General features: G+C 42.7%; 1 protein-coding gene across 2 annotated transcripts in view; it reads right to left on the minus strand.

Moving 5' to 3' along the window:
* Positions 1-24528, minus strand: part of LOC106583180 (SLIT-ROBO Rho GTPase-activating protein 3) — a 102624-nt gene that overhangs the window by 57243 nt on the left and 20853 nt on the right. For both annotated transcript variants that reach the window (XM_014167076.2, XM_014167077.2), the window contains exon 2: positions 11948-12143. In XM_014167076.2, the coding sequence (XP_014022551.1) occupies positions 11948-12143 (196 nt within the window). The remainder of the gene's footprint in view (positions 1-11947; positions 12144-24528) is intronic.

Genomic DNA, 24528 nt, shown 5'->3' on the forward strand with positions numbered 1-24528 from the left:
GTCTCTCTCTCTCTCCCCCCACTCCCAGTCTCTCTCTCTCTCCCCCACTCCCAGTCTCTCTCTCTCTCCCCACTCCCAGTCTCTCTCTCTCTCCCCACTCCCAGTCTCTCTCTCTCCCCACTCCCAGTCCCTCTCTCAATTCAATTCAAGGGCTTTATTGGCATAGGAAACACATGTTAACATTGCCAAGCAAGTCCCTAGCCATCCAAACAACAAGGCTCTATTTACAGGGCTCCCTGTCTGTAGTATTGCACTCCTCCTCTGCTCGGCTAGGCAGAAACGCTGAGCAGGCATCTCCAAGCCCCTGTAATCGCTGATAAAATATTAATCTGCCCGTAAAATCACTGTTTTCCCTGATTATTAAAATAAAGTCAGCTGTTTAGCGTGACAGCAGCTCAGCGCTAGTAGGGTGTTGCCTGGGAGAGAGCAAGAGGGAGAGGGAGTTCCAACGCTCTGTGACAAAGCAACTGTGTGTTCAAAGGGTGCTGAGGTATTTGGGCATCTGGGTCCACAGCCTGAGCCTTATTATTATTATTCACTAGAACAAGTACAGAGGTTTGAGCTATATACATACAATACCTTAGCTGCCTATTCATTGTGACTTTCAATGCACCATTGAAACTGCCAACGCTGCAAAACCCCACCCACACCACTAGACCATAACTATAAGTAGAGCCTCCGAAAAGAGACATCTGAGAATCCGGCCAGGCCTGTCACTGTTTCTCTGGGCCCTGGGTTAAACCCTTTTCCTGAGGAAACAGACAAAAGCAAGCAGGCTCTCTTCTCCCCAGCTGCTGTCCTCATTTCACAGGAAGTGGGAGCAGAAGGCAGGCAATTAGACCTGTGTGGCTGTGTGGCTGCAGCAGGACCCATCTCTTCTCTGAGAGGGAGGGAGAGAGCTGAATATTTTCAACCAGTGATACTGTAGATGCAGCCCACAGTGGCCCTGGTTTTATAGTACTGGAGCACAGGGTGGCAGATCCACAGGTCACAGCCCTAGTATAAGTCATAAAAGGGCCTCCTCATCCTCAGACCTCACACCTGAAACTATAAGTCCTCCCTGTGTCTCCAGGTCGGCAGCAGCCAGCTCTCCTTCCTGTCTCTCTGGATGGTTGAGTGTCAGTCAGCAGCCTTACTGCAGGGTAATACAAAGCTTCAAAAGGTTCAGTTTTCCCAGGGTTCCTTCTGTCCCCCCAGCCATTATGGAGTTCGATATCATTAACATGGAGAGGGTGGAGGATGAGCTCCCTGAGACTCAATAGGAGTGAGGGGTAAGGAGAGAGGAGAGGAGAGGAGAGGAGAGGAGAGGAGAGGAGAGGAGAGGAGAGGAGAGGAGAGGAGAGGAGAGGAGAGGAGAGGAGAGGAGAGGAGAGGAGAGGAGAGGAGAGGAGAGGAGAGCCTCTCTACAGCATCAGGCTCATCTGTTAGGACAATGGTTCCTAAACTTTTTCAAGGCGCCCCTTACTGCATTGGAGAACATCTGGACATTTCTGACAAGTTCTAAATAGCTCTCTAAGGTATGCAGTGACTAACATGACAAGAGGAACTGATGATGCACTACCCAATTTAGAAATTGCACCTTGTGCATTCTACTATTACAACTTTCAAGAGTAAGTTTAAAGACTGAGTGAGTTCAATTTGGGAACCACTGTGTTAGGACACTGCTCTGTCTTTCACCACCATGCTCTCTCAACTTTTGTTATTTAACCTTTATTTAACTGGGCAAGTCAGTTAAGAACAAACTAAAGTGTGTGTGTGTGTGTGTGTGTGTATCCGTGTGTGTGTGTGTGTGTATCCGTGTGTGTGTGTGTGTATCCATGTGTATTCGTGTGTGTGTGTGTGCGCGCGTCTTTAGAATCTGAAGATGCCTCGCTAATCATTTCATTCAAGGATGAATAACTGATAAGCTGTCTCCATAATGTAGTCTATACCCTTAACAAGTTGAGGTGATGTGTAGAAGAATGCTCACTCTTTAGTCACGCATGTATAGAACACATAGGACCTTTCAGAGGACTTCCACAAGGAAGTACGCATTATTAATCACACCAGGGCTTCGTCCCAAATGGCACCCTATTCCATATCTAGTGCGCTACTTTTGACCAGGGCTAAGAACTCTGGTCAAATGTAGTGCACTATATAGGGAATAGGGTATGAAACACACACACACACACACACCCTACCTGGTGCTGCAGATAGTTACCTCATCCAGCTGTAAACCTAAGGGATATGCGACTACAGGCCTCTCCCACTTTCCCTTGGAGAGGAGTTTGATGTTTGCTCTGAACACACCTAGCCTTTCTCTGACAGGGACATAGTTTAACATTTAACCCCTGTCCTGCTCTGACCCCACTACACCACCGGAGAAAAACTCAGTGATGGGCGCTGTACAGATGATGAGGGGCTGTACAGTCAGTGTGCTGAGTAGGACTGGTGGGCACACAGATCAGAGGACGTATGGTTCTCATTTATGTCCGGAGGTTAGAAATGCACTGGTTCAATACTATCTGTATAGACAGAATTTGATGTACAGAACATACTGGAGTCTATATTAAGGAATATTCATTCTAAGCCATTTGGGGGAATGCAGATGGGCAGCCCTGGGGCTGCCTCTGACCCAAAGGCAAGTATGCCAACCTAGCAACCCCATGCATAACGCATAGCATTCTTCTGGGAGTCACTGGGAAGTTGATGCCCTCTGATACTCATAAGCTTTTGAATAATTAGTGAAGGAATCACTGGCACATGATCATGAATACAGCACATGAATTATCAGCCGTTCAGGCTAAAGCTTAATCAGGCTTCCTTGCTGATTGAGTTATCTGAAATCCTTTTATCAAATAACATCCATAAAGACGTAGGATATTTTTACATTGCTGAAGGGGGTCGGCATTTGGACCAATTAAGAAATTTGATATTAGATTAAATGTCAAAGACAATCAATAGAACATAGAGTTAGGGCTGTAGCCCATAGTATGTAGCTACATAATACATTGCAGGATGGTTTGGTTTTTAATACGAAACAGTACAGTTCTTGTTTAAAATGAAAAATCATGTAAAGTCAGTCTTTCATGTTTTGCAGTAACTGGTACATGTTTTGTGTTTTGCAGACAGACAGGCAGCTGGACAGAGATGGCAGGCAGCAACATCAGATGGAACAGGGTTAAGACAAATAAGAGGCCACCAGAGTGATTGTAGTTAAGCAGAACAAGCATGGAGGAGACAGCCTGGCTCAGCGCGATACCAGGGCAATCATTAATGATGACCTCTTATACCCCCACACACACACAGACAGACACACATACACACAACACGTGCACTAACACACATACGCAGGCAGGCACACACACGGTCACACACACAGACACACACACGGTCACACAAGAACACACAGGATTGGATGTTAATGGAAGCTTTATCTTATCTCTCTCAGACAGGTTATGTTTCCTTTCAATATTACATGAGCTGCTTTCTAATGGCTTGCTTGCTGTTGATTATTTCTAATACCTGTTTTGACTGACCATATTCAGCCATTTTAATTTAATAGGGTGTGATTAAAATCCCCATTTAATGATTAACCCTGAAACGTTTCCTCAATCAATGTCTTTTGTCTGTCTCATAGACATTGAAGACCATTCAATGAGCAATAGGAAGTGCCTGAAGCCCCACAGACAGTGTTTTAAAGTGATAGTTCACTCCACAATCAAAGTTGATTTGATCTCTAAATGGTCTAATGTCAAGATGAGTCCAAATCCCATGTCATCTGTTGTGTAGATCTAGCTACATGCAAAAAATGAAAAAGATCGGCACCAACAAGCCCTCACACACTCTCTTACAGTGAGGCCACCATTTAATGGAATAGCAAATAGATTTCTGGTGGTTGGTGTTTTGGTGTGGGTTGGGTGGGTTGACTGGGACCAGACTGACAGATCTCAAGCAGAGACCCAGGTAGGCTGGAGCAGTACTCTCAGAAAAAAAGGTGCTATCTAAAACCTAAAAGTGTTCTTCGGCTGTCCCCATAGAAGAACCCTTTGAAGAACAATTTTTTTCTCCATGTAGAACCCTTTCCACAGATCCAAAAAGGGTTCTATCTGGAACCAAAATGGGTTATCCTATAGGGACAACCGAAGAACACTTTTGGAACCCTTTTTCAAAGAGTGTAGGTCTGAGTTTAGCTGAGCTGCAGGGATCTCTTGCATACTTATGCCCTCAGCTTCTCCTTTCATGTGGTCCAATCAGAGGGGGAGTGATGGGATACTTCACCCTCATCTTAATTAGTCTAACGAGAGATACTAGAGCTGCCTGATTTGTTAATGTAGACGAGCCAAGATCAGACCGAGCAGACAGCCCCATGGCAGAGCAGCTGTAAACTACAGTGGTGTTGGTGTTGGGCATTGTATCAGTGACTGCTTTCATAAACTCGGCTCATAAAGCCGCGTTTGTACAGTGTGGGTTAAACCAACAGGACAGGGGCAGCGACCCAGCAGCTCAATGTGGACGTCTGCCTTGGCCAGGCCAACCAGAGTCTTTAACTGTCCAGTTTTCATTTCCCATAGTGTTGTGCAGTGCAGAGTAGAGGCAGCGGACTGCCATACATGAGATGCTAGGCAGCGGAGGGGTTATGCTGTTCATGACCTATCCTTCCACAGAGAGCTGGGCTGCTGGGGTGACCTCACAACTCGGAAATATCCACAGAGAGACAAAAACTGAGAGTTGGAGCTTGCTTGTGTTTAAACTAATGAGACAGTAAGAACAGGGTAAAAAACAAGTATCCATATTACATACGTGGGTGATAAATAATGTAACTGTATATACAGTAGATGTTGTGCCCAGAGTTTACTTACGATGTGAGGGTCTTTAACAAGGCCACTGTCAATGCTAATTGGTCAAATGTTTTTATGGTTGACTTTGGTTGGCTTAATGGAGTCTAAATGAAGCCATTTTACATTTCAGTCATTTAGCAGACACTTATATCCAGAGTGAATTACACTTAGTGAATTCATTGTAAGATAACTAGCTGGGACAACCACATATCACAGGCATAGAAAGTCAATGTTTTCCTTAATAAAGTAGCTATCAGTAGAGTCAGATGTGGCCCTCATAAAGAAGTGTGTTTAATCAAAGTGTCAACACACAAATATCCAGTGTGTGTGTGTGTGTGTGTGTGTGTCTTGCCAGATAACTACACACAGCCAAAGACTCTGCGGCTACAGACTTGTAGATGGATGCTTTACACTGCAGCCCTATGAGTGAGTACAGTGGTTGAGGCAGCCTTGGCGAAGGCATTGAGGTGGCAGAGGGAGATGAGATGCAGAGTCTGGTCAGAACTGTGTGGCTGCTGCCTGCTCTTCAACAACTGTTTGGATTGGTCTACTAGAAGATCTACTGTACAGTCAGTGCAAGTGTGTTGGTTAAGCCAAAGTGTCTGCAGCAGTACAGGCCTGTTTACTGTCTGCCTGGCCTTGGGGACCCTGGTGCAGGCTGCCTCCTCTAGAACAGCTGGCCTCAATTACTGAGTCAAATCCCCATCCAATTCCACAGGGCCTGAACTCAATGGATGATACAAAGCCCTCTGAAACACACCCTCTACTCTACTGCCTGCACTGACATGCAAAGCTTCATAACTACTGTTATGATCACTGTTATCATATTAACCTAGTTAACCTTTAGAATGTGTTAAAGTGTAGCTTGCTATTATATTCAAAAGCTGGGAGTACAGTTCATACTGTATAGATAGAGGATGAGGAGTACATTTTGCAGCATACGACTGCACTGTAATGAAATGCTGCAGTGTGAACGCTGGGGCTGGCTAGCAAGCTGCAAATCTATCACTGGCAGCCCACCATGGCAGAGAATAATCAAGTTATCCATTGATGTAATGGGAAACAAGGCCCATTCTCTTAGCATGCATGGCCGCGGCCGTGCCTGGAACCTATAGGATAATACCGGTGAAGGCATGGCTGGCTGTGACTCCCTCTTCAGCCCAGAACTACAGGAAGAGGAGCATTATATGTGGAGATTCTGGAGTGCCAATTAAAATGGAGGTTTCATCCAGAATGAAATTCCTTTTTTATCGCCTTTGGATGGTTGGAGATTTCTAAGGAGTAAAGAGGAAAAATCTTTTTCGCTTGCATATTCTAAGAAGGATGTTTATATCCTAAGGCTATCCAATCAGAGAGTGAACCTAAAACGCAGTAGGAGTCGGTTTTGGAAAGATTACGGTGAGAAAGAGACAGGATGGAGTAGTATAAGATCTGGGAATAAAAACTTGGCAAGAATGGATGGGTACTGAACAAAAATATAAACACAACATGTGAAGTGTTGGTCCCGTGTTTCATGAGCTGAAATAAAAGATCACAGAAATGTTCCATACACACAAAAAGCTAAGAATTAAAAAGGTATGGTTGGATTATTATTCATCTTAATTCAAGATAAATACTGGAAACAATAGAACACTATGAAAAATCTAGGAAACCATGCCTGGTATTCATAGCTGACTTTGAAAATACTTTTGATAAAGTACGACTGGAATATTTCAATTTTGGAGAATATGTCATACAATGGGTTAAAGTTATGCATAGTAACCCTAGGTGAAAAATAGGAAATAATGGCTACTTCTCAGAAAGTATTAAAGTGTCAAGAGGAGTAAAACATGGTTGACCTCTATCGTCATATCTATTTGATATGGCCATCGAAATGTTAGCTATTAAAATCAGATCCAACAATAATATCAAGGGCTAGAAATCCAAGGCTTAAAAACAAAGGTGTCATTGTACGCTGATGATTCATGTTTTTTCTTTTAAATACACAATAAGGATCCCTCCACAGCCTCATAGAGGATCTAGATAATTTTTCTAACTTCTCTGGATTACAACCAAATTATGAGTGTACTACATTACGTATTGGATCACAAAAAATACAACTTTCATATTACAGTGTAGTTTACTAATAAAATGGTCTGACGGTGAAGCGGACATATTCTGTGTACATATCCCAAAAGAAAGAAATGTTCTCACTACAATACATTTTAATAGAAAATAGATAAGATCTTGCTACTATAGAAAGGAAAATACCTGTCTATTTGTGGAAAAATCACCCTGATTAACTCTTTAGTCATATCCCAGTTTACCTATTTGCTTAGGGCCTTGTCTACACCTAGTGACTTGTTTTCTAAATGATATGAGCAAAAAATATTAAATTTTATTTGGAACGGTAAGCCAGACAAAATTAAATGGGCCTATTTATATAATTAATATGAAATAGGAGGGCAGAAATGATTAAATATGAAAGCATTGACCTTCAGTCATTCAAAAGTTATACTTAAGTCCGAACAGGTTCCCAAGCATATTAGTAAGAATGTCTCACCCCATGTTCAAGAATGGCCTTTTTTCCCTTTATTCAGATTACAACCTTTCACTTTCGGTTATTTGAAAATGAAATAATCCCAAAAATATTGCTATTTTTAAAACAGCCATAGAAAGTTGGTAGCAATTTCAGTTTAATCCACCAGAAAAGACAGAACAAATATTACAACAAATATTATGGTTAAACTCAAATATGCTAATTGATTAAAAAAAATATATTCCTAGAAAAAAAACGGTATAATCTTTGTAAATTATATCATAAATAGGACTGGTGTAGTTATGTCACACATGCAACTAATAAAAATATATGGAAATGTCTGCTCTACTCAAAATTACAACCAACTATTTGCAGCATTACTGCAAAAATGGAAGGGGCCTTTGGAAGTGGGAGAAAGTATGGAACTTGTCTGTCGGCCCTGCATTAAAGACCAAAATTGGTTAAAGAAAATTGTAATAAATAAAAAAGTATATCCGTTTCATTTAAGGACCAAAAGAAATGACAGCTATGCCATATAGATAGCAAAATAGTTGGGAAGCGATTTTTGATGTACCGATTCCATGAACTGATACACAAAACTACGCTGAATTCAAAATGTTGAGTTTTTATATTTAAAATATTATACAAAATTCTTGAAACGTATAGAATGTTATATATATGGGGATACAATCATCCCAGAAATGCAGATTTTGCTGTGAAGAGACAGAAGCATTAGATCATTTGTTTTGGTACTGTCCATATGTAGCTTGTTTTTGGTCGCAGGTTCAGGAATGGCTGAAGAATTGCAACATTTACCTGGAGCTAACTCTTTAAAAAGCACTGCTGGGTGATATAAAAAGTAATAGTCAAATCAAAAAATAATATAATAATACTCTTAGCAAAAATGTTTATCTTTAATTTACAATCTGTAGAATTTATGAGAATAGAAAGGTTCAGAACTTCTGTGAAATCACAGCAGAGTGGAAAAAGACATAGCCCTTGGTTCACTCCAGACCTGACTGCCCTTGACCAGCACAAAAACATCCTGTGGCATACTGCATTAGCATCGTGATAGCACCCGTGATATGCAACTTTTCAGGGAAGTTAGGAACCAATATACACAGGCAGTTAGGAAAGCTAAGGCTAGCTTTTTCAAACAGAAATTTGCATCCTTTAGCACAAACTCTAAAAAGTTCTGGGACACTGTAAAGTCCATGGAGAACAAGAGCACCTCCTCCCAGCTGCCCACTGCACTGAGGCTAGGAAACACTGTCACCACCGATAAATCCACGATAATGGAGAATTTCAATAAGCATTTTTCTACGGCTGGCCATGCTTTCCACCTGGCTCCCCCTACCCGGTCAACAGCCCTGCACCCCCCACAGCAACTCGCCCAAGCCTTACCCATTTCTCCTTCACCCAAATCCAGATAGTTGATGTTCTGAAAGAGCTGCAAAATCTGGACCCCTACAAATCAGCCGGGCTATACAATCTGGACCCTCTCTTTCTAAAATTATCTGCCGAAATTGTTGCAACCCTATTACTAGCCTGTTCAACCTCTTTCGTATCGTCTGAGATTCCCAAAGATTGGAAAGCTGCCGCGGTCATCCCCCTCTTCAAAGGGGGATACACTCTAGACCCAAACTTCTACAGACCTATATCTATCCTACCCTGCCTTTCTAAGGTCTTCGTAAACCAAGTTAACAAACAGATTACCGACCATTTTGAATCCCAAAGTACCTTCTCCGCTATGCAATCTGGTTTCAGAGCTGGTCATGGGTGCACCTCAGCCACGCTCAAGGTCCTAAACGATATCATAACCACCATCGATAAGAGACAATACTGTGCAGCCATATTCATCGACCTGGCCAAGGCTTTCGACTCTGTCAATCACCACATTCTTATCGGCATACTCAACAGCCTTGGATTCTCAAATGACTGCCTCGCCTGGTTCACAAACTACTTCTCTGATAGAGTTCAGTGTGTCAAATTGGAGGGCCTGTTGTCCAGACCTCTGGCAGTCTCTATGAGGGTGCCCCAGGGTTCAATTCTCGGGCCGACTCTCTTCTCTGTATACATCAATGATGTCGCTCTTGCTGCTGGTGATTCTCTGATTCACCTCTACGCAGACGACACCATTCTGTCTGGCCCTTCTTTAGACACTGTGTTAACTAACCTCCAGACAAGCTTCAATGCCATACAACTCTCCTTCCGTGGCCTCCAACTGCCCTTAAATGCAAATAAAACTAAATGCATGCTCTTCAACCGATCACTGCCCGCTCCTGCCCGCCCGTCTTGCATCACTACTCTGGACGGTTCTGACTTAGAATATGTGGAAAACTACAAATACCTAGGTGTCTGGTTAGACTGTAAACTCTCCTTCCAGACTCACATTAAACATCTCCAATCCAAACTTAAATCTAGAATCGCCTTCCTATTTCGCAACAAAGCATCCTTGACTCATGCTGCCAACATACCCTCGTAAAACTGACTATCCTGCCGATCCTCGACTTCGGCGATGTCATTTACAAAATAGCCTCCAACACTCTACTCAACAAATTGGATGCAGTCTATCACAGTGCCATCCATTTTGTCACCAAAGCCCCATTTACTACCCACCACTGCGACCTGTGCGCTCTCGTTGGCTGGCCCTCGCTTCGTACTCGTCGCCAAACCCACTGGCTCCAGGTCATCTACTAGGTAAACCCCCGCCTTGTGCAAAGCAGTCATCAAGGCAAAGGGTGGCTACTTTGAAGAATCTCAAATATAAAATATATTTTTATTTGTTTAACACTTTTTTGGTTACTACATGATTCCATTTGTGTTCTTTCATAGTTCTGATGTCTTCAGTATTATTCTACAATGTAGAAAATAGTAAAAAAAAATATATATATATATATATATATATTTACCCCAAAATATATGGGGGATTGAAAATGACGCAGACAACAATATTGATGGAATCCATAATCTATCTGCAATATTAAAGCTGATCTACCCCTTAAAAAAAAAGTGTGCACCTTGTGCTGGAGAAAATAAAAGGCCACTCTAAATTGTGCAGTTTTGTCACACAACACAGATGTCTCAAGTTTTGAGGGAGCGTGCAATTGGAATGCTGACTGCAGGATTTCATTTCTCTACCATAAGCCGCCTCCAATGTAATTTTAGAGAATTTGGCAGTACGTCCAACTGACCTAACACACCACAGACCATGTGGAACCACGCCAGTCTAGGACCTCCACATCCGGCTTCTTCATCTGCAGGATCGTCTGAGACAAGCCACCCAGACAGCTGATGAAACTATAGAATTACTGCACAAACTGGCAGAAACCATCTCATGGAAGCTCATCTGCGTGCTCGTCGTCCTCACCAGGGTCTTGACCTGACTGCAGTTCAGCGTCGTAACTGACTTCAGTGGGAAAATGCTCACCTTCGATGGCCACTGGCACGCTGGAGAAGTGTGCTCTTCACAGATGAATCCCAGTTTCAACTGTACCGGGCAGATGGCAGACAGCGTGCATGGCGTCGTGTGGGCAAGCAGTTTGCTGATGTTAACGTTGTGAACAGAGTGCCTCATGACGGTGGTGGCGTTATGGTATGGGCAGGCATAAGCTACGGAAAATGAACACTATCGCATTTTATCGATGGCTATTTTAATGACGAGATCCTGAGGCCCATTGTCGTGCCATTCATCCGCCACAATCACCTCATATTTCAGCATGATAATGCTCTGCCCCATGTTGAATGGATCTGTACACAATTCCTGGAAGCTGAAAATGTCCCAGTTCTTCCATGGCCTGCACACTGACCAGACATGTCACCAGTGGAGACTGCTGAGGGGAAGACGGCTCATAATAATGTCTGGAATGGAGTCAATGGAATGGCATCAAACCATGTGTTTGATGTATTTGATACCATTCCCCTATTCCGCTCCAGCCAATACCACAAGCCCGTCCTCCCCAATTAAGGTGCTACCAACCTCCTGTGCATGTCACCCATTGAGCATGTTTGGGATGCTCTGGGTCGACGTGTACGACAGCATGTTCCAGTTCTCTCCAATAGCCAGCAACTTCGCACAGCCATTGAAGAGGAGTGGGACAACATTCCACAAGCCACAATCAACAGCCTGATCAACTCTATGCGAAGGAGATGTATTGCGCTGCATGAGGCAAATGGTGGTCACACAAGATACTGACTGGTTTTCTGATCCACGCTCCTACTTAAGGTATCTGTGACCAACAGATGCATATCTGTATTCCCAGTCAAGTGAAATCCATAGATAAGGGCCTAATGAATTTATTTTAATTGACTGATTTCCTTACATGAAATTAAATTGTTGCATGTTGCGTTTATATTTTTGTTCAGGGTAACTTCATGTGCACTCAATAAGTTCACACGCTCAGGCAATTGAAAAATAAATTCTGCCCACCCAAGCACACAAACAGAGTAAACACGTGTTTATGAGGCAAGTAGACCCACAAACACACACTCGCACACACACACACTCTCTCCCTCGCTGCCTCAGATACAGTTTAAATGTTTGTCTCAGTTTGAAGCTCAGTGGTCTCTAGCCATGTCGTCGTCTCATCTCTGCAGGGATGAAACTCACTTGAACTGGTGGTGTTCTCTGGAGCTGCGGATCTTGTTGGAGAATCGCTCGGCCAGTTTCTCCAGGCTGCGGGAGTACTCCAGCTGGATCTCAGCCTTGCGGCGGAAGAAGTCCTGCAGGTCCTGCAGCAGCTGGATACGAGACTCGGACTGCTGCTCCAGGCATTTGAACTGCTCCACCAGCTGGTTACGGATCTCTGTGTATCAAAACACAAAACAGAAAGTTGGCAAGAGTCAATCAGTCATAACAGGGTCATCATCTCCAACAGATCAAGGTATGGGGAGGGATTCAATCAACCCTTCCTTCGCTATGTTTTCTATCTTTGTTGACACGTGCTCCACAAACGTCTCTGAAACCATCTATCTGAGAAGAGTTCATGTATTTGCTGTGGATTTATTCAAAAGGGATAAAAAAAAGTGCAAAAGAGACATTTAATACTTTATCTTATTATGGGTTTATAATAAATCTGTTATGATATTTGTGCAAAGGATTATTTTCCAACTGTGAAATAGGTTACGGATGGCAGTGAAATCTCATTAACACTCACAGTTTCTTATTTTTTAAACCGGGCATGTTTTCCCTCAAATTGCTGCCAATAGCTTTGTAAGTGAATATTTTGTAAAGTTAGTGTGGGAGAGGTGGAGAAATGATTGTTATCGATCAATAATGACAAACCTGGCATTGACAACTTAGATGGAAAGCTACTGAGCATGGTAGCTGACTCTATGCCCACTCTTATCTGTCATGTATTTAATCTGAGTCAAGAGAAAGGTGTTTTCCCTCAGGCCTGGAGGGAAGCCAAAGTAATTCCGCTACCCAAGAGTGGTAAAGTGGCCTTTACTGGTTCTAACAGCAGACCTATCAGCTTGTTGCCAGCTCTTAGCAAACTGTTGGAAAAAAATTGGGTTTGACAAAATGTGACCTGTTTCAAGACACTAGGCGTATGGCGCACGTCATTACTTCAAAGCATAAGAATTTCAAGCCCAGTTGGTTTAGCCATGGAAAAAGAAAGGAAGTGTCCCGCTAGCTGTGATTGGCTGAGATAATGGATGAACTGGACATGCTGAGAGATGAGTTTGGATTGGTCTGCCACATGGCAGACCAATCTGACCTCACTGATACTCTTGTGACTGAATGGAAGCAAGTCTCTGCAGCAATGTTCCAACATCTAGTGGAAAGCCTTCCCAGAAGAGTGGAGGCTGTAATAGCAGCAAAGAGTGGACCAACTCCATATTAATGCCCATGATTTTGGAATGAGATGTTTGAAGAGCAGGTGTCCACATACTTTTGGTCATGTAGTCTATTTTTGATATTGCTACTATGTACATATGCAAGTAACCATTTCACTGTACCGTTTACACTTTCTGTATCCTGTGCATGTGACAAATAAACGTTGATTTTATTTGAAATAGTGTGTGTTTACCTTAAGACAGTAAGGTGAAGATCAACATGACCTGCACCAAAGTCAGATTAGAATTCAAAATATATAGATTCAATAGAGAGAGAGGTCTGTCCATAATAAAGAGATGCTCTGCTGTTTTGACACCACACTCCAAGAAGCAAGTCCTGCAGGCTCTAATTTTGTCTAATCTTGATTATTGTCCAGTCATGTGGTCCAGTGCTGAAAAGAAAGACCTAGTTAAGCTGCAGCTGGCCCAGAACAGAGCGGCACGTCTTGCTCTTTATTGTAATCAGAGGGCTGATATAAATACTATGCATGCCAGTCTCTCTTGGCTAACTGTATCACTTCTTCCTTTTATAAGAAACATTAATGTGTTGAAAATTCCAAATTGTTTACATAGTCAACTTACACACAGCTCTGACACACACACTTACACCCCCCCCCCCCCATGAACAGGAAACCTTGTTACAAAAAACAGATAAAGCAACAACACAACGCCGTTATTCTCCCCTATTTGACCTAGATATTTTGTGTTTATGTATTGATATGTAGGCTATGTGTGCCGTTTTTTAAATGTATGTAGTTCTGTCTTTGAGCTGTTCTGTCTATTGATGTTCTGTATTATGTCATTCTGTATTATGTTTCATGTTTTGTGTGGACCCCAGGAAGAGTAGCTGCTGCTTTTGCAACAGCTAATGGGGATCCTAATAAAATACCAAAAGTTGGCTGAAAAATAACAGTTTTCACCTTGCACACCTAACAACCATGAAATGTCTGGTCACATATTTCCAAGCAGCTCACTGTGTTAACAAAGTGTTTCTCTCTCTAACAACCCTCAGGCAAAGCTGTCAATCAGCACCACACATGTCTGAAAGAGCTGTAAGCTTAATGTTGTTGGTCCCTGAGTTGTAGTGTAGTAGTCTTTTCTGTTTTCAAACAGACTGTGTTAACCCTAGTTCCACCCTGGGCTATTGAACATCTCTTTAGGAAGATGAGACCCGACTGCCTGCTGAATGTAATGTAGTGTAATGGCTCCAGAGCTGAGCTGAACTAAGATGAGTTGTGTGAGAACTGGCTTCAGGAATTCCTACAGCAGTGGACCTATAATCAAACTGTTGTCAATGAGTAGGTGCATCAAACCCTCGCTTGGACTAAATCCTGAATCAGAAGCAACTAGCATCTATGAGGGGAACCTGACACTAGCAGTCTCCCTGCAGATCCTTGATGCTGGTCTGTAGCCAGGAGCGAAACCTGAGTCTTCATCGGCTTTGTAGTGTTGTCATTGAGATCCAACTCTGCCTCGACAAAAGAACAAAGACTGACCTATTTTACAGAACAAACCAGCAAACCTGAGATTCCTCTTTCTGATCTGAATAAAAGAGCTACAATAAACAAATGGAATAAAAGGGAAATATTCTATGAAAGCAAAGTAATACTAACTAGCTACTGGATTGAAAGGTGGTATCACTAGCCAACAGAAAGAGAAAGGCTTGACCTCATGAGTATCCTGTATTCAGCATGCGGGATCAAAGCTTTTTCATGTGTCATACGGTATGTATTAAAGGCTCTTTATATGGCGGCATTAAAAAGGGCAGTGTTCTTTTTGGGGGGGGAGGGGGGGATTCCTGGGCCAAGGTTGACTGTAAGCTTAAAGAACAGAAATATGGGATGACAATTTTACCCAGGTGCCTCCCTCCCTCTCCCTCCTAGCTTCTGTGACTTCAGCCTGCAAGGGCCTTCATAGAGGTCTCCTATAACTAGTACCATCCCTGGAGATGCCCGGCTACTACTACTACTACTACTACTACTACTACAACACACACATTCCAATCCATACTTCCAGGGACTGTGAGCCTTTCCCAGACCAAATGACAGACAGCTTTTCCTCCTTTCTTTCCATTATTTTTTATCGTTCTCTCGTTTTCCCTCTCAGCACATGCTATCCAGTGGCAAAACAAGCAAAGCCGGGAGAAACGCCCCAGAAAAAGCTGATACCCATTCGCATGAATGGCAGGGAGCACTTTTTAAAACACTCTCATGAAAAACGGGGGACTGTGAACCAGCAGCTGCAGTGGTGGATTTGACAGACGATTGAAAAAAAATTGGTCACGCATGCCAGAAGTGTGTCCTCGCCTCTTAGAAACCATGAGCAATTGCACAATTATTCCCGTGTATTCCCGATTCCTCATTTTGCACCTCCGCTGTGGTTTATTTAAAGTGTCTGTACCCTCAGTGGTTCTTTTCAATCTGTGAAGAGGAGGAATACTGTGAATTTAGGCCTGCAGTTACAGACGATGCTTTGCCCTTTTGAACAGAACCAAAACAAGTATTGTAGCCAGCATGACATCAGTTCAAAGAAACTTTTTCAAAATGGACCTTTTAACATATTCAAAAATTAAACATTCTGGATTATGTGTTAACATCAATGGTTTATGGAATGAAAAGGAATCCATGAGATCAAATGTAAACTGCTTTATTATTGGCTATGGCCCAATTCTGAAAGCAATCAAGTTATTAGAAAAAAAGGAGCTTGTTTGAGTCTGTGAGCACCCTATTTGAAATTAAAATTTGAATTTCAAACAGTGTTTTTGGTTTACTTGTTCAAGCGTTTGTATGGATAATAAGCACAGACTACACCCAGTGTTGGGGATAGGGAGAGGGAAGATAGCGGTAATTCAAGCGGAGATGGAGGTAATTCAAGTCCCCAAAATGAACAAGAGCTCTACTAATTAGATGTAGGCCATAAGAACAACCTTTAATTGAAGGGTACAATTTTATTGGCTTTAACACTGTTGTTTGATTAGGCAATGCAGCAATTACACACGGCAAGCGCGCAGCATTTCTTCTCTACACGTGTTTCCATTTGTGGAGATAGGGCTGAGACAGAAATAGCTTGATGAGGCAATTCTACCACAATTACATATGAGGGAGAGAAGCTACTTACTGAACAACATTTATCCTACAGCAGAGTAGCCCTTTTGTCTATTTACACCACTTCATCTGGGGGTTAACTACCATACACTGTCTGAGTTTGATACTTGAGCAAATATTCCAATTCAGCACAAATACCTAACAGTAAGATCATCAGTGCCGGATGCAGGTGTCACGAATCCCACCGAAGGTGGCTCCCCTGCCTGCTCGGGCGGCGCTCGGCGGTCGTCGTCACCGGCCTACTAGCCGCCGCTGATCCCTTTTTCCTTTTCGTTTCGTATGTCTTATTGTTTGCACCTGTTCCTCATTTGGTTCTCTTGATTTATGGTTATTTAAGCCTGTGTAGCCCGCCCAGGTTTGTGCGGGATTATTTGCGTCAGAGTGTGTTTTGTTATTGGATGTGCTGGCGATCGACTAGTGTTATTTTATGTGCGTGCTGTGTACCTGTTGTTCTGGGCACTTCGCATTTCACGCCGGTTGTGTTGGCGTCGACCGTTTTTGTGTTTTACGGAATAAACACATTATTTCCTTACCTCTGCTCTCTGCGCCTGACTCCTACCACCACTCCTAGCATTTACTGACAGCAGGCCACATTATACATTACATTCAAGTTCAGCAATCAGTACTCTAGTAAATGTTTTTTTCAAACAAACAGTGTCAAGAATGCCATTTTATTTTTAGCTCTGCACATTTGCTGCAATCTTTGAGTTGATCATCAACTATCGTGCGTCTCCACAGCATAAATCGATGTCAAATGATTGTACAAATCCAATCCAGTAACTACTGCACTTTAAAATAATGTGACTTTTCTGGCAAGCCAAAGTGATGAGGCAGTATTACTGTCTCTCCCTGAAAGTTATTGGAGTCACAGGCTTCATTCATTATGCAGTTAAGCATGCAGACAGATGGGCCTTTGTGGAGAGGCAACAATCCACAAGCACTTGTTTATCCCTGAACAGCCTTCTCTGTATTGATGAATCTGTAGGTCTGTGTGGCTGTAACTTGTGTGTACAGTGAATAAGTCTGCAATAGAGAATGCACTCTGTACAGTACAGTACAGGCTTGGGCGATATACCACTTATACCGTATACCCGGGTATTTTGAAATACCGACGGTATGATTTGACTGTTAAAAATAATGTTTTTTTTAATTATTGGGAGGGTTGGGGGCTACAGCCACTGCTTATAACTATAACTTAAGTATAACTATAAGAAATCTAAGATGTGTGAAATAAATTATTTCCTGTTTAGGGCTCAAGCTATGCATTTGGTTGGCTAACTTGCTAGCTAAGAGGCTAGATGTCAAGATCAAGCTTCTTGGTTACAGCAGAGACATTCAATCCCCTCCTGGACCAAGATCCCTGTTGCCTAAATTGTTTTGTGCATCAAAAATAAGAATAAATACATCTATTTATTTGTGCACTTCCGGTAATACCGTATACCTTGGTATGTATGGTACAGAAACTGTACTTATTTAAAATATATATATTTAACCTTTATTTAACTAGGCAAGTCAGTTAAGAAAACAATTCTTATTTACAATGATGGCCTACCAAAAGGCATCCTGCATTGTTGGGGGATTAAAAAAATATGTACACTACCATCAAAAGTTTGGGGTCAGTTAGAAATGTCCTTGTTTTTGAAAGAAAAGCAAAAAAATGTGTCCATTAAAATAACATCAAATTGATCAGAAATACAGTGTAGACATTGTTAATGTTGTAAATGACTATAGTAGCTGGAATCAGCTGATTTTTAATCCAATATTTACATAGGTGTACAGAGGCCCATTATCAGCAACCATCACTCCTGTGTTCCAATGGCACGTTGTGTTAGCTAATCCAAGTTTATAATTTTAAAAGGCTAATTCATCATTAGAAAACCCTTTTGCAATTATTTTAGCACAACTGAAAACTGTTGTGCTGATTAAAGTTTGAGAAACAGACGCCTCACATGTCTTCAACTGGTACCCGCAAAACACCAGTCTCAACGTCAACAGTGAAGAGGCGATTCCAGGATGCTGGCCTTCTAGGCAGAGTTCCTCTGTCCAGTGTCTGTTCTTCTGCCCATCTTAATCTTTTCTTTTTATTGGCCAGTCTGAGATTTGGCTTTTTCTTTGCAACTCTGCCTAGAAGGCCAGCATCCTGGCGTCGCCTCTTCACTGTTGATGTTGAGACTGGTGTTTTGCGGGTACTATTTAATGAAGCTGCCAACCTTGTGTCCGCACTGTTTCTTGACACAACGCCCACTTAACCCAAAAGCCAGCCACACCAATGTGTCGGAGGAAACACCATACACCTGGCGATCGTGTCAGCGTGCACTGCGCCCGGCCCACCACAGGAATCGCTAGAGCGCGATGGGACAAGAACATCCCTGCCGGTCAAACCCTCCCCTAACCCAGACGACGCTGGGCCAATTGTGCACCACCCCATGGGTCTCCCGGTCACAGCCGGCTGCGACAGAGCCTGGACTCGAACCAGAATCTCTAGTGGCACAGCTGCCTTAGACCACTGCACCTGGAACAGTTATTCTTAAAAGGTGATCATATGAAACAGGGCTCAATTTGGCATGTTGAAAGACACATTTTTCAAGGTTACAAACCAAAATCTGTCTTCTTTTCGATATACAGACGATCGATTGAGTTTATTATCCCGTGTCCTTGGAATGGATTAACAATTCTAAATTGAACACTGCATGTGGATGAATTATGGCCAGGACATCTGTTAGGCCTAGGCATAGTGATTCTGATGAAAATACACTCTGTCTTTATCAAACTAATGCATAGCCAATGTTGACTTTGTGGCTGTGGTAACTAGTGATAACCGCAACGTAGCCTAAGCAAAAATGATTCCAGAACTGCATCTCATTGTCAGAACACATATTTCCATACTTCAGTTAACCAGTCCATTTGAATTTGTGATAAAAATGTTGGCATTTGGCAAGGAATGTAGCTTGTATATCCCATCAGTTAGATACGATTTTATAGGCATTTATTTCTGTAGGCGCACACAGCACGCATGTGTAGAAGGAGAGGTCGTAAAGCAATTGAGTGAGTTAAACACGAAAGGGAAAGGAAATTTAGGGAGCAGAACTGTGTGATGCTAGGCTTGGTTTATTTTTTGTTGTGTCCCACAAATGCACACATACAAATGGAACACTACAGTTAAAGCACATTAACGATGTCTAGTTTTACAGTATTTGTATAAAATGTGATCTCTGGTTAAAGACAGATTTTTGACGTCCTCATGCCGATCCTTAATAAGGATGGACCACTTGAACCCTGACCTTGGGATGATACATCAACATTATCACCAGCTAGCCTAAACCCCCACAAGGCACCTGCTCAATAAGACCACTACAAAGTCCCAGGACAGGACAGGAATTATAAAGTCAGTGGACTATGTCTGTCAGTCTCACCAGAGAGCAGAATGACCTCCGAGAACAATACCAGGATGTAGGAGATCCCTGAACTTTGACCTCGCCACAGAAAAAAATCCCATAATGGTAGCTGCAGGGTGTTGTAGTAATGTGTGCTGAGCAGGACTGCAGCCGGCCCTCAGGGCCGGGGGAAAGAGAGAGTGAAATTGAACAGTCAGCCCAGACCAGGCCAGGCCCAGGTTAGAGAGAGGACCTGCTCAATAACTCCATGTTTTAGCTCCCTCAAGTCATAAATCTCACTTAATCTGAGATGTTTTTATCTTCCTCTGTGATTTCCTACCGAAAATCAGGAAAAGGGCCCACAGCTGCAGCATGGAAACGCAGCACAAGCACCATATTGTTCAGGAATTTCAACCAAAGCTTTATTGAAGGTTAATGGAAATAGCATTCACAAATGCATGAATCCTGGCTTCTGATAGACAGTCTCTAGTATGGATGTACAATCTTTAAAGCAGTAATAAAGACATCACAGACATCAGAGGGTACGTCATTACCCTACAGTCATTAAGCTCAACCTGTGCTTCCTAGAAGTTGTTCCAGGACACTACTGAAGCGCCAATGCAGTAGTTTTGTGTACGGCTGCCATTTTGGAAGGTTATATAACGACTTCTCCAGGCAATTAAGTTGAAACAGAATTGATTAACCTCCTGCGGCTGCATTAATGTCACTTCATTACCACCACGGACCTGAGCAGGTCTGGAAAGGGGTGAGGGGTAGGGGGGTTAAAGGAAAAACGTTGTGGTGAGGAACAGTGCACAAATGAGAGGAAACGTCAACACACAAACTGGTGTGTCCTGGAGTGTGTGTTCTACAGAGCATCCTCAGTGTGGCTTGGCTGTGGAATGGGGAGAGAGGCACGGTGTGAGCCAGCCTGTGCAGTCAGTGTGCAGTGGAGCAGACTGCTTTAGCCTGATAGCCCTGGTCATCTCATCTCATCACAGACAGACAGACAGACAGACAGACAGACAGACAGACAGACAGACAGACAGACAGACAGACAGACAGACAGACAGACAGACAGACAGACAGACAGACAGACAGACAGACAGACAGACAGACAGACAGACAGACAGACAGACAGACAGACAGACAGACAGACAGACAGACAGACAGACAGACAGACAGACAGACAGGAGCAGAGCAGAGCAGAATCATCCCCATGCCACACTCTCACAAGATGCAGCTGTAAACATGGTTGGTTTCACCTAGGGCTGTGGCGGTTATAAAATGTTGTCAGCTGGTTTTTGTCATGCAAAAGACTGCCGGTCTCACAGTAATTGACCGTTAATTAAGATAAACACGTTTAGCATCTCCCGGCCCCACGCATACCGCTGCATACAAACCACTGATGTGCGCCTTTCGAACATCTACAGTCGAATAAATCAATTGAATATGTACCATCACAATAAATCCATGATTTATTTTAGATAGGTCTAAAGAAACATTATGATATGATGAAAATGTATTTCGTAAGAACAGAATAGGAGTTGGCCTACTGTATGCTATCTGGCTATGGCCATGCCATAGGCTTGTTCATTTAGCAGACATTATTATTTTTTATATTATATGATTTTATAGTAAGAAGAATAACTGAACAGAAAATATATTTTCCCCATTCCAGAGCAAGTGCGCATATGAAGTGGCTGAGCATAAAAGTGATCATTTGAAACAGGTCCATTAGGCTAAATTCAGAGTTATTTGGCAACATTAGTTGTGAATGATACAAACTTTAGAATGTCTTAGAAATCAAAACATAAACTCAGCAAAACAAGAAACGTCACTTTTTCAGGACCCTGTCTTTCAAAGATAATTTGTAAAAATGAAAATAATTTCACAAATCTTCATTGTAAAAGGTTTAAAACTCTTTCCCATGCTTGTTCAATGAACCATAACAAATTAATGAAAATGCACCTGTGGAACGGTCGTTAAGACACTAACAGCTTACAGACGGTAGGCAATTAACGTCACAGTTATGAATACTTAGGACACTAAAGAGGCCTTTCTACTGACTCTGGAAAAACACCAAAACAAAGATGACCATGGTCCCTGCTACTGTGTTAGGCATGCTGCAAGGAGGCATGAGGACTGCAGATGTGGCCAGGGCAATAAATTGCAATGTCCATACTGTGAGATGCCTAAGACAGCGCTACAGAGAGACAGGACGGATAGCTGATCGTCCTCGCAGTGGCAGGCCACGTGTAACAACACCTGCACAGGATTTGTATATCCGAACATCACACCTGCGGGACAGGTACAGGATGGCAATAACAACTGCCCGAGTTACACCAGGAATGCACAATCCATCAGTGCTCAGACTGTCCGCAATAGGCTGAGAGAGGATGGACTAAGGGCTTGTAGGCCTGTTGTTAGGCAGGTCCTCACCAGACATCACCGGCAACAACGTCGCCTATGGGCACAAAACCCACCGTCGCTGGACCAGACAGGACTGGCACAAAAAACTATCCCATTGAGCACGCCTGGGACCTGTTGGATCGGAGGGTGAGGGCTAGGGCCATTCCTCACAGAAATGTCCGGGAACTTGCAGGTGCCTTGGTGGAAGAGTGGGGTAACATCTCACAGCAAGAACTGGCAAATCTGGTGCAGTCCATGAGGAGGAGATGCACTGCAATACTTAATGCAGCTGGTGGCCACATAAGATACTGACTGTTACTTTACAATTTTACCCCCCTTTGTTCAGGGACACATTATTCCATTTCTGTTAGTCACATGTCTGTGGAACTTGTTCAGTTTATGTCTCAGTTGTTGAATCTTGTTATGTTAATACAAATATTTACACATGCTAAGTTTGCTGAAAATAAACGCAGTTGACAGTGAGAGGACGTTTACTTTTTTGCTGAGTTTATATGTGCTGCATGGTGCGACTACAGGCTATTGATGTTTTGAGAAAGTCGCAAAAAAACTTGCGCTCTGTTCCTTGACTCAAGCTACACATGCTGTTCTCTCAGGTTCGTTTTTCAATCATGGGTAGTTTTGTCCTATATATATATATATTTAAAAATATATTTTATCCCAGCCCCTGTACCCGCAAGAAGTCTTTTGCCTTTTGGTAGGCCGTCATTGTAAACAATAACTTGTTCTTAACTGACTTGCCTAGCTAAATAAAGGTTCAATTAAAATAACATTTTAATAAATGCATACTCTGGTTATTTCACTTCAAGCATCCACCACTGTTTGAGTAGCATGCAGCCTCTTGCTACGTGACAGGTGATATTCCTCCCAAACTCTGTATGCCACAGGCTCTCCAACCCTGTTCCTGCAGCTACCCAGTGCTTCATTTGGGAAATCAAGTAAAATCAGTTCGGGAACATTGATAATAACATGTTTTCACAACTAGACATATTTCATTAACCTGTTGATAGCCCCTTTCTCTGCACGATCAAGAAAGGAATGAATGAGAGCGAGGAGGAGATTGAAACACACGGTGGTGAGATATTCTGTAGTTAAAGGTAATGTGTCAGCCTTTTAATTATGGAAATATAAAAAGTGCCTTATTACTATGTAATAATTCCCTATAAACTGTAAGCTGCCCTGCACAATTAATGAACCAACAGCATCTCATAGGCCTATACTTTCTCTCCAATACTCATAGATAGAAAGTTTGGAGTGTAGCATAAAATAACCAGTCCATCCAGTATGCATAACAATTCAGTCTACACTTAAAGGTTAGAATGTGTTTAATTTAGGAGTATAGGCTAGCTCGACCAATTATGCACCAAAGACATCTCCAATCAGCTTCTTTTTTTTCTTTATTCCGCCTTGCGAAAAATGCGGTAGGCTATGTATTGTATAACGGCACAATTATTATTTTAATTGAAAAAAGAATAATCAGGCTTGGGCTCATTTAGCAGACACTCTTATCCAGAGTGACATACAGGAGCAATTAGGGTTAAATGCCTTGTTCAAGGGGACATCAACAGATTTTTATTGTCATCTCAGGGATTCAAACCAACGACCTTTCGGTTACTGGTCCAACACTCTTAACCACTATGCCTATCCGTTAATCATCACCTTAGAAAGCGTTGTCCATTTCGTTTTGTTAGGCTTTGAAACAACATCCACAACAACCATGTTTCAACCAACTGTTGTACTTATTTCTTCAAATTGACCATCACAGTGAGGTGAGTTTTAAAAGTACTATAGGGCTACTGTGTTTGATGTGATTTTCGATTGCATTTGCATTGATGTGAGAGTGGTTTGAGGGAAACTAGAGCCCTGAGAACCAGGCCATTAGTGACCTGCAGTACCAATGCATGTCCTAAGTGCATAAAAGGAGATTACCGTGATTCAACGGTCACATGGATTTTTATTGCGGTCGCCACAGAGCACTACAGTCCCCCATTACCACCTCAAACACTGTGGCCTGTTATGGTGAGTGGAGCGCATCATCTCAACAGATCATTTCTGATCCTTCATGTTGGCTGGCTCCCACATGAGGAGGAGAGATGCAGGAATCCAAATGCGGATCCTGGGGAGGCGTGTGTGAGTGTGTGAGCGAGATCAAAACGTTTGCAGTGCATCTGTGAATACTCCATTGTAAAGAGGGGCATTAGTAACAGACACTGAGCCTCTGCCATGCGTTGTGACAAAGGAGGTGAGAAATAACACAGCCGATATGAATATGAGTATGAATGAGTCGGAGAGTCATGGATGTAAAGGGAAACACAGGAGGTTCATGGGTTTGTGTAACATCTGGGTGCGCCACATGAAAAATAAACAGCCTCATAAGGAATTAGCCTCCTTGGCAACAATATCCCAGGCCTGCCATACCACTGTGGGATAACACACACACACAC

This window comes from Salmo salar, chromosome ssa22 (assembly GCF_905237065.1).
Source record: "Salmo salar chromosome ssa22, Ssal_v3.1, whole genome shotgun sequence".
Classification (NCBI taxonomy): Eukaryota; Metazoa; Chordata; class Actinopteri; order Salmoniformes; family Salmonidae; genus Salmo; species Salmo salar.